We start from the raw sequence: 12,068 nt of genomic DNA on the forward strand, positions 1-12,068 counted from the left end.
TAGTGTCTTGCATTAGCCCATCCTTCTCCATGGAGCAATGACAGAGCAACTTCTTTGGGAGCAGCTTCACAAAGATATGCCCTCCCAACCTTTCCCTCTGTGGCTCTACTTTAATCCTTGGAAGCTAGGAGGAGGGAAAGAGTGCTAGGCCATAAGTGAAAGCTAGACAGGAGAAATTTTTAAAAATGCAATGTGAGGATGTGACTCCAGCCTTCGAAAAGCCAAATATGTGAAACACAAGCTGTACTACAAGTTCATAAATCTTCTTGAAAAAATGGACAAATTGGTAGACCAAGATGCTGTATTATTTGTCTGCCACTAGGTAAGGCAAGTATTAAATGGTTCCCAAGTCCTAATTATTGCTATTATTTTAAAGATTTTTTTCCATCTATTTGAAAGTCAGAGTTGGAGATAGACATATATCTTCCCTACGCTAGTTCACTCCCCAAATGGCCTTCATGACCAAGACTGGACCAGGCTGAGTCTAGGAGTCAGGAGTTTCATTCAGGTCTCTCACATGGGTGGCAGAGGCCAAATCACTTGGGTCATCTTCTACTATTTTTCTCAGGTCATTATCAAGGAGATGAATCAGAAGTGGAGCAGCTAGGGCTCAACCTGATGCCCATAAGGAAAGACAGAAGATGGTGGCTTTACCAGCTCTGCCACAGTTCTAGCCCTTGCCTAACTATTTATGTAGGGTACAAAGTTAAACTATGTGGAATCTAAACCAATGGAAAAAAAAAAAAGCTTTCATTGAAAGAATCTTGTAATCTAAAACATTTCACTAGATACTGATCAGCACACTTGAGGGATGATGACGTGGCCAGAGGCAGGGGAGGGAAACAGGCAGATGCCATGCTCAACGTGGTTCTGCCTAGAAGATGGCTCTGAGAATCACCAGAGCCAGAAACAGGGCTGCCCTTTAAGAGATGAATTTTTGTCTTCTCTTAGGATAACTTATCAGTGTTCACACTATTCCCCCTACATTTTTTCACCAAATTCTAATGTAATAGCACCAAATACAACATTTTTCTTTCAAGACTAAATTATGGTATTTCATGGCTGTAACAATGATACTTTCCTTTTATTTTGAAAATGCTCACATGTACAGAAACTTGAGAAATCAGTCCATGAACAAATACACATTAATTTAGATTCACAAAATATCAAACTTTTGCCACAATTTGCTCATTTGCCATTGAATATACTTATACTTGATTTTATTTAAAAGTTACTTATTAGAGTTATTTAAAAGTTATTTATTGAAGTTTCTTATTAGAGTTATCTGAAATTATTTTCTGGACAATAGGACACTTAATCCAAACCACACCAAACCTACTAAGCTCCATCACAAATAATAATAATCCATAAAATAATTTAAGAAAATGTAGATTTAAAAATTTCCTCAATTGCCCCTAAAATGTGTTTTACAGTCATGTTTCCCACAAAGCAGCATAGATGCAACATAAAAATGGTGACAGTAATTGTGCTCGACTGGGACCTTAGAACAAGAGATCCAAGCAATTAGAAGGCAACATTCTTACCAGGCACAAGATGGCCAAGAGATCCTAGCCACCTGAGACATCTCCTTCCACACATCAGCTGAAAATCATGGAGCAATCCAGAGTATCAGGCTAGTTGACTGATACTGACTCAAATGACACTAGACCCTTTCCTCAACAGTTGCAAAGAAGCTGAAAATCAGACATCCATGTGCTCCACACAAACAGAAGGTAGGAATGAAGAAAAGGGAGTGGTCAGCCAGGAAGGCTGGAGCCACTGAGGTAATCCCCAACAACCTAACCTCCTCTTCAGTTCCAGCTCAACCATATCACTGTACCTTAGATCCATAAAAGGGAAATGACTTCAGGATTAAAGACTGCAAGAAACTGATGAACAAAAATCCAGATTTTATCATTCTTGATGCTATGCAAAGTAGCAGTCATGTTAAACAAGACATTTTGATTCTTATTACTATGTAAAAGTAGAGGTGCTTCTTAGAAACATTGCTCCCTTCACATTTATATTAACTAAATAATGCTATAATGTGTAAGGTGAATAAGTAGGAGACTAGCATCCAAGGATCATTTCCATGAAGCACCTAATTTTCTCCTAAAGGCATTGGAGCAATTGTACAAACAGAATATGCAATTGTGCCAGAGAGAACAGGTAGAACTGGGAGTACATACCAAATCCTTTGAATTGTAGTGCACATTATTTCTTCCAAGCCCCTAGTTAGAAAAAGAAAAACAGGCTGGCTTTTTATGTGCAACTGGAAAGAAACAGAATGCCTGCAGCATAAAACATTAGGAAAGAAATGTGCTGGTTTAGTAGATTAATCTCATTAACCCAGTCAAAAATCTTTGCTGCTGGACGATTTCATAAAGGAGAAAAAGTGTTTAATGTTCTGAGATACAAATTAGAACTTTGATTATAGCAGTAGAGCTAAGATTTTCAAAGGAAGAAGAAAAGTAGCTCCCTGGGGCTTAATATCCTCTTTTGTAGTGAACTTGTGCTTTATGGTGCCTTACAATAAAACACTATGTAATACTATAAAGTTTAGTTTACAGCTGGTTAATGTTGGCTCAAATTATCCCAAAATATCTCGTTCAAGAAGAACCAAAAAGAAGTGCGGTACACCTGGGAGAGGTCCCAAGACAAGAGAAGTTGATTGGTTCCAAACCAACTTACAGACTGATAAACATATGATTCATTTCCCAGCTATGCAATTTCTTAGCACATAGAAACGTAACCATATATTTCAGATCTGTTCACCTTACAGTGAATATACTGACTTTGATTTAGACCAGTGGACTATTTTGATGATCAAATGAGTGACGGATTTTTCCAATGGATAGATGGATGGACAGATGGATTTGTGAATAAGTGAATAGTAATTCATAGTCATTTCTGTTGTTTCACTTGTTTCTAAACCCTTCTCGACAGAGCCCTATCATAGAGTACCTGTAATCTCACACAGTTACTTTTTGGACCTTGTTTTGTCTACAGGTTTCTTGGAATGGAACATGGAAGTGGTGGATCCAAGTGGCAAGAGTTCCTTCCACCACTAAGTCACTACCTGGAAAAATTTCAACACATTTTGAGAAACTCACCATATATGATGCTGATCACAGAACAAATACATAAGCAGTATTTCATTTTCCTAGTGCTTCAAAAATCTAATGGCATACACTTTTATTTATATGTAACTGTGTAAACATATCCACTATATAATACCAGATATACCTATGTAAGGATTTCATGAATATTAGTTTAAAAACCAAAATCCTAAATTGAAGTAAAAAAACTTTGGATAAACCTTTAAAATTGTTGTTTTGTGCTATGGCATTTACACAGTCTTCAAACTACTTCCTTAGCTAATTATTTAAAGAATAATATGAATAAGAAGAATAACACGAAGGAGGGAACTTCCAGTCCTTCCTTCATACTGAATGCCAACACAGTGCACCACTACCATAAAAAAGTTTATTAAACTCCCACATACACAGCAGGAATGGAATGTGGGAGAAAAACGAATTCTTCCCATACCTGTAATCATAAATGTATTTCTATTTTGAAGAAGAGAATGTCTTAATATTTATTCATTGAGAAACATAAAACTAAATTTCTTTAAAAAATAAAGGAATAAAGAAGCACCATTTTAAAACACTGAAAATATATCCAAATTTTTACAACACTGCATGGTTACAAGACAGATAAAAAAAATAATTTCCATACAGATTCTAATCTAGTCAACTGCTATAGGATTATACGTAACATATTCACAAGGAGAAATATCTGAATGTATCAGAAAACATTATCCAAACCTAGAAGATGGCTTTGAAAACACCTCCACATCAACCTCTAACATTCAAAGCTTCAAACCACCTGAATGGAGTAATTTATTTCCTACAATCTCAAATGCTATCGTAACTGAAGGCTACTTCAAGCTGATAGCAAAAAATGTGCATCTACATCCTAGTCAATTGTTCAGTAGCTTGACACCAACATCGTAATAGAATTTACCACATTCATAAGCACAGAAATACCTTACGATGCTATGTAATAAGACAAGGAAATACAATTGTTCACTTAATGTATTGATTAAGGTATATTCACCATTGCATATAATGAAAGACAGTAAGAACAGCAAAATCTAGTTCAGCCTGCTGCTATGGGACAGTTACACACTTAATCCAGCTGGGGTTACTTGGTGTCCACATCTTTCAGATGCTCTACAGTGGCTTTCTTTATTATTTCGGTCATCAGAAAGCAATTGCTTATTTTCACTTAAAAATTCTTTAGCCCACACTCTTTGCTTTATCTTTCACAGACCTGAATCTAGCGGCTCAGAAATCAGATAGAGGCACACTGGTGTACAGAACAAAGCCTGGGCTATGCTCACTTTGCAGGAAGGGGCCGTGCATTGCCATGGTAGTACCTGGAGGCTGGCAGGACCTGCAGTAAGATCTATATCAGGGAAGGAAAAACAGCTTTGCATCAAATCCTGATAACCATTACTGCTCTCCAGGTTGCTTTCCACATCTGCCACCTTATTCTATGCAGAATAAATTTGTCTGCCTCCACATCCACATGGAAGATAGAAGAATATGTCCAATATGCCATTCATTCAAGAAACTATTCCAGAATCTTTATTTCCACTATAAATTCCCAGAGAGAGAAACAATGGAAGGTAGTGTGGCTCCGAATTCTGCCTCCAGTGTAATCCATATTGTCAAGCAGGTAGAAAATGTTAGTCTTGCTGTTAAGGACCCAAAATGATAACGTAACACAAGGTATGTAAAGGGCCACTGTGAGGCAATAACATTACAAATGGCATCTGCTCTTGTTGTTCTCAGAAAGACAAAGCTTAAACTTTCCCTATAAAACTTCATGTTCAATTCCTTTGATCTACCATCTTTTTGCTAGACTATACTTGTTTTTCCATACCATTTTTCAAGTGAGGCTACCAAATTGAAAAAAAAAATCCTGCTATGATATTGGATGATGGGATCCTGCTGTAAGAGATTACTTGCCAGTGATTTTAGATGAATTAAGGCGAAGGTGTAAGAGATCTCATAATATGGAAGTCATGTTTCTACTAAGGAAGACAACAGAAACTGTTCTATAGAGGATAATTCTGGAACACCTCAAAGAAATGTTGATACTTAGAGACCATACGTGTATGTGTGCACACACGTGTGTGCATGCAAGTGGAATTATACAAATTTACATTAATACACTAAATTTTTTAGTGCAACTAACCTGAATTTTTCTTGTTGCTATAGAGAAGATCAACTCTGACCAGAAATGTTTTAGGCTTCATAAGGAAACCTGAGCAGACTTCTGAATAACACCACAAGGCCTCTTTTATTTAAAGTATGGAAGACTTTGCAATTTAGCAGGTGAGTTCATTTGCCCTTCACAGCCAGATGTAACAGGTTCTAACCCTGTGGTAAAGATCTGAGTGATCTGGGGAACAATGTGCTTCCTTAAAATATGACAACTCTACATTGAATTATGTCAGAACTCATAAAACATTGCACTGGGAGAAAGTGAGAGATCCCATCTGCTGCTTCACGCCTGCCCATGCCTGCTGGGGTGACGAGAATCCAGATATGTGGCCCAGGGTCTGAATTATCAGCAAGCTGCACTCAGAAACCCAGGCAGGCACGAGAAACTGTGGAATGGGATGCTAAAGGCCCACTGTTAAGAAAATGTTTTACTAATTTAGTATGGACTTACATTCAGGAACCAACTTTATTCCCTGACACCTTAAATTTAAATATTGTGCTTTAAGAAGACTCACCTCGTTCCCCATCCTACTCCAACTTTTTCCTTTACAAAAACTTTTTATCTCATGTGACATATGCCGAGTTGCATTTTACAACAAACTTTAAGACCAAATTATTAATCTATTACAATTGGGTCATTCTTGAATTGCTGTCCTGACCTGAACTATTTTGGGAGGATCAAACAGAAGTTCCCCGCCATGAATTCGATGATATTACAAGCCGCCGTTCTACTTAGCACTGGTTACCTCCACCAGCAAGTTGCACACTCAGTTCTGTCTGATATGACACAAACAGTACAAAGACAGTTGCTCCTCACAAATTCCACCCCTTCACCCCAGACAAACCCCATATAATATTTAAAGCCAATGGATCTTTTTTTTTAAGATTTATTTATTTTCATTGGAAAGTCAGATATATACAGAGGAGGAGAGACAGAGAGGAAGATCTTCGTCCGATGATTCACTCCCCAAAGGCTGCAATGGCCAGTGCTGTGCTGATCCGAAAGCCAGGAGCCAGGAACCTCTCTCTGGGTCTCCCATGTGGGTGCAGGGTCCCAGTATTCCGGGCCATCCTCGACTGCCCTCCCAGGCCACAAGCAGGGAGCTGGATGGGAAGTGGAGCTGCCAGGAGTAGAACTGGCGCCCATCTGGGATCCTGGCACATTCAAAGCGAGGACCTTAGCCACTAGGCCACGGCTCCGGGCCCCTAGCCAAAGGATCTTGAAATGTGCAATGTCCTTGTCACCAAGCATGCTATTTAGTGTTGTACATTTTCTCAACTAGAACTAAATACGTTGCTAGGCTTTGCTCAGTAGCCAACATGCCCCTGACCCACAGTTCAAGCCACCACTGGCAGGCAGGCAGGAATGGACCATAGATGGGTGGTCTTTAAGGACTGGCCCTCCAACCATACAATAAGTGACTTAAAACTGAACCTATCTAATAAACCAAAAATTTTATTATAACATATACCAGCACCATGGAGCTTAGTTTAAGCAATCAGCATGATCAACACAAAAGCTTATAAAAAAACAAGTGTTTCTTTTTACAACAAAAATCAGATTTTACCAGTTGAAAACACCTTTTAGAGAAATCTTGTGCAAAGTGAAATGTCCTTGTTTGCTGACGCCTGTGCAGTAGACAACACACCCAGATGCACATGGGGGACATGACAGCTCACTGAGGCCTACAGGGGATATCTAGAACCATGGCTGGCAGAACAAATTGGACAACTCTCCTGGCCAAGCTTTGACAGCAAATATTTGGACGAGTGGAGATTTTCAGGTGGACTATATCAGCCAATGGTCCTTGGAAGGATTTCCTCAACCTTGGAGCAACAAAATCAATGTCAACTCAGAACTATCAAAACCTCTTAAGCAGTACCCTCATAACATGCTCCACACCAGGCATCCTAGGATTCAATCAAGTGACCATTCCCCATCCCTGGTATTGATGCGGGTGAGTTGCTGGGAGTGGCCATCCCCCCTTCTTTTCCCCTCACCTCCAGATACAGGGAAAAAAATTGAAAACAATTGTCTCCTTTTTCCCCCATTTCTCAACCCTCCCCACCCCATTCAGAGATCCATACATGTATATATCTTTCTCAACTACGTAAACATCATCCTTCACCCTGCCTAAGAGCTGCCATCTGGAGTCTTCAAAACAAGCTACTTCAGTCATCCTTGTGTACAAATGCTGACAGTCTCTCCATCATGTCTACCTCTGGGGTTGGCTGCCCACTATATGGCTGTATTTTCCCTGATTTTTGTCAATCTTCCTTTCCAATATGTAGCCATCTCCTTCCCCAGTTGGTTTTTACAGCACAGAAGTTGAAAGAAGAAGCAGAAAATATTGTAGTCAGCCATTTCTCTTTCACTATGGTAAAAGTTGGGGAAGGAAAGAAAGTAATGAGAAGATATGATTAGAATTTTAGAGCACTTTTCACAGACTATCATTTCGTGTTGCGTGAGTATGGAACCATGCCCTCCCAAAGGCAGCAGGCTCTGATACATCTTTAGAAGGCTGCTCATTTGAATCTGACCCTTCAAGCAAGCCCAAGGAGGGATGTAGGAGAAAAAGACAGAAAGGGGGACAGTGTCAGGGACTGAGAAACCAAGCTTGCTCACTTTTTACTACTGTCAGCAGAAGACAGTAATTTCCAGTATAAGTTTGGGATTTGGATTAAATGATCCACCAAATGTCCCCTACACCACAGGACATTTGGCAACACTGGGAAATTTGGGTAGACAGTGATATGATATTAACAGATGAAGGTTTAAAGTGCTGTTAAACACCCACAACACACACAACTTTGCCACAACACAGAAACTCCTGGCACAAAGTATCAACAGTGTTGAGACTAATAAACTCTGGACCAACTCAAAGCTTGTCATAAAGACTTCTGATCTAGTCTGGTTCAGAAAGCACATAGGATGGGTGATCCAAGAAAAAGCCAAGTGATTGTGAATGAACAGGAGGTGAACATGAAGAATTAAATTACACAAATCTCCACAGACAGATACAGTCAAAGGTTCTCTCTTCCAGAGATAAATCAATATTCCAGGCTGCATCCAGTCATTCATTCCAGGAAATATTATTGAGCATCTACTGTGGACCAGGTGCATTCTGGGCTCTGGCTATACTCAGAGCTGGAAATTTGTAGAATCTCTAAGAATACTGCCAAATGCTTTGATTCAGAACAATGGAATGCACATCTTAGAAGACTCAAGCCACTGAGAAGAGGAAATCAATCCTTTTTACCTACTTGTTTGTAATTTAACTTTTAGTTGAATTAAGCCACACACAGATCACACACACACACACACACACACACACACACACACACACGCCCCTTTTCACACCTATGGGTTATAGGAACTTTTAGAAAACAACTCCCTACAAAAAGTCTCTCATATACAGTGAAACTTGTGGATTCCACCAAGTGGGTTGAAAGCACTAAGCAAAAGAAATTTTCTTTTCTGCTTACAATTGCCAGATTTTTTCTTACTACCCAAATGATGTCTAGAGAAGAGACTACAAATTAGTACTTGGTCATCTGAATTAGTTCTGCTTCTACATAGGCAACTGACAATGTTTCTTGAAGAATCTAGAAACTTACTGTCAGTTCCTACAGTTGGGAAGTATTTAGTCACTAAAAGATACTGATATAATAAAGCAAAGTATAAGGCTTCAAAATTCCATAACTCATGCTGGAGACTCTCTGTAGAATATTTTTTTTTTTGTATTCCTCATCTTTCCAAGTTTTCTGAGTACAACTTTTGGCCAACAAACAAATTAAGTGATACAGATGGACAAATGTGCACATTATCCTTTTGTAAAATTGGGTGGAAATGGCAGACAGCTAAAATGCTGTCCTAAAACCTCTTTTGCTACATGAATAAAACATGAGCTTTTCTAAATTTAAACTTAAAAATCCAATTAACTCATCAAAATGTCAGTTGTCACCTAAAGCATTTTAGTAACAAGGGAATACCCTGGATCAAGAATACTCCTCCTGATGGGAACAGAGAAAAAATGGAATGAGCAGTTTTTTGGTTTTTTTTTTTTTTAATGTTAGAGGCATCTCTGCAGCCTTGCCTGCTAGTATTTATCCCTTCAATAAAGCCTCAGTACTTCATAATCTTGTGAGTGGTACAAGGGACTCATTTTCCACGTGATCTTTTCACCTGTTGTAATTACGGAGTATATCTGTACCTAACACAGACATCACCTCTGCAAGCTCCTGCCGACCTCAAATCACAAACCATGGTGATAATTCCCACAAAGCGCACGAAGCCAGCCACAAATAGAACTATACAGAGAAAACTTATTATGACTTCGAGGACTAGAGGAAGAACTCCTCATAGAAGAGTGCAATTTATACCCCTGTCTGGAGTTACAAAGAAACCAAACACTGCCAGGGAGAAAAACAGAAATCATCCATTTTCTAAGAGAAACTTGGAAAGCAGAAGTAAAAATTCAGTGTCTGAGCCCTACCTACAGATCCACAAAAAAAAAGGTTTCCAGTAGGCTTTCATTTTCATTATCCTAAATCTAATGTTTTTCAGCCAAAAAAAAAAGCACTTGCTGCTTTGATTTCCTTGTCATCTAAAGCCAGGAGATCAGCTACCATCTCACCAGCAGAGGCATTAAACTGGGGAAGATGCAGATAATCTTTTCAAGGTTTATACTGAGTTAAACTGCAACCATCACAGCACTCTGCAAACAAGAAGGGACATGAAAACAGTACATTCAAATCCTACTTTTCCTTCTGCAAATAATTTAAAATTAACAGGCTAACTGCTAGCATACTGCTGTCTTTCACTTACACTTGAAGGATTTAGAAGTAGACATACTGTTAGTGCTTGATACAATAAAATTACAAAAGCCTGCTTCTTTGGCCTTTCTCTAAAGACCAAAAAAAGTGTGTTCTGATTTCAAGCAGGAGGAGGCTGATAAAAACCATTTCCAAGCCATCAAGTTGTTAGTTTAACCTTCTGTTACAAATCAAAGAAATCAATGCTGTTCCCTAATACTGACCCAGGTGTGAAACAGCCGTCTCTTGCTAAGTCAGATTACAGTGGTGAGACCACCTAACTGTGCTTATGTTTATAGATATATGCAGTTTCTGGTGGCCAACCTCTCTCTTCCAGGGCAAGGAACAGAAGTGTGAGCCAGCTTAGTCCTGGCCACATGGCTAATATCTGTGCAACCGTTCATAGCACTGCAAAACCATCACCTCGGAGCCAATGGCAAGGAAGTTTCAGCTGATCCTCTAGCCCACCATCCATCTTGCAGGCGACACATGTTTTCGGAAACTCCCCATGGGAGAATCAAAAAGCCTTGGGACCAAAAGAGGGAATCAGCTCCAAAAGGAAGGCCCTGTGAAGCAGCAGAACCTAGGAGACTTGGACCCCTCCTGCGTCTCCTCTCCACTGAGCCAGCAAAGCCCAGACCCAGGGTGCCGTCCCACTTTCCCATCCAGTGCAAAAGTACACTTCAGGGCACTTGGAGATTCCGCTGTGGATCTTATTGACTCCGCCCACATTATGACCCCACCTACACTGTGACCTCTCAGGAGAAAGGGGCTGAGGATACAGAAAGGCAAGTGGAGGCCAGCTTGAGAGAACCGACCAGACAGCTCTAAAGGTCCCAGAGATCTCCATCTTCATTCCCCCTTCTGGAATTCGCAAAATGAGTCTGTTTCAGCAGGCAGGGCAGGAGGGGGGAGTTGGGACGCACAGCTGTGCGTTCAGCGGAGGCTAAGGGACACCAGCGAGGGGAAGGGGGTAGGTAAGCGGAGTGCCAGGAGGGAGTCTTACTTTTGTAGCTCGCTGCCCAGGGCTGGTAGCCATAGTAGCCGGTGATGCGTAGAATCCGCTCCTCGATGGATGTGAGTCCCACTGGCCCGCTGGTGAGGTCCTCCACGGAGCGCGACCATTTCAGATCCTCCTTAATCGCCTCGTCCACCACCAAGTACTTGAGCTGACGGAGCTGGGGGCTGATGTCCGACAGTCTCCGGGGACTGACATCCGGTGACCTCCTCATGCCACTGAGACCGCGGGCAGCAACAGCAGAGAGGAGGGACTTGGATAAGGATCACATCCGAGGGTGAGCAAGGACGCAGCTGGGTCGGTGCTGCTCCCCTCCCGCCGCTGTCACCAGCCCCAGATCCCGGAGCAGTCTCGGACAGCGTGGGTCAGGGAGAGTGGCGAGGGAAGAGGACGCCCTAAACTTCCCAAGCAGCCCCGCAGCGCGCAACGCTCTCCCCAGCCCCAGACCGCCAGCTGTCCCGGCTACCCAGGCAACCCGGCGCTCAGACCACCCGCCTCAAACAAGAGCACCCTTGCACGGGGCACTACTCACATCGAGATGCTCTTGCCCCTGGGTGCGCCGCCGGGAAACTCTCGGATCCCCATAGGCAGTAGCAGAGTGGGACCGGGAGCTCCCAGACTTGAGGCGGAAGGGCTGCTGGGCCGGAGCTCCCTGCAGCCGCCGGCCAGGGCAGAGGTGGGCTCGATGCCCGTGGAGGGTCCTGGCCGCCCCGTGCAGCCTGTGCGAGCCCGCGCGGTCAGTTCCTGAGTGCCTCCGCGGGCGTGCTGCGCGCTGCGGGCGCAGCAGCTCAACCAAAGGACTCCAGGCCGATCCACTGTGTTCCTTGCAGCGAACCTGAAGCAGAGAGGCAGTACCGCGCCCCTCGCCTGTCACTGTCGCCGCCGCCCCAGTACACCGAGGTCGCTGGTGCAACCGAGCTAGCTAGGCAAAGCGCTTCTCT

General features: G+C 41.9%; 1 protein-coding gene across 1 annotated transcript in view; it reads right to left on the minus strand.

Annotated features, from left to right (window-relative positions):
- The window catches only part of SLC35F3 (solute carrier family 35 member F3), a 274,934-nt gene extending 263,222 nt beyond the window's left edge, over positions 1-11,712 (minus strand). Inside the window, exons 1-2 of the mRNA XM_040967975.1 lie at positions 11,660-11,712; positions 11,116-11,345 (exon numbers count right to left, since the gene is read on the minus strand). Of these exons, the coding sequence (XP_040823909.1) occupies positions 11,116-11,345; positions 11,660-11,712 (283 nt within the window). The remainder of the gene's footprint in view (positions 1-11,115; positions 11,346-11,659) is intronic.
- Between the last annotated feature and the right edge of the window lie 356 nt (positions 11,713-12,068).

The sequence above is a fragment of the Ochotona curzoniae genome, unplaced genomic scaffold (genome assembly GCF_017591425.1).
Source record: "Ochotona curzoniae isolate NIBS_2020 unplaced genomic scaffold, NIBS_Ocur_1.0 scaffold_4683, whole genome shotgun sequence".
Lineage (NCBI taxonomy): Eukaryota > Metazoa > Chordata > Mammalia > Lagomorpha > Ochotonidae > Ochotona > Ochotona curzoniae.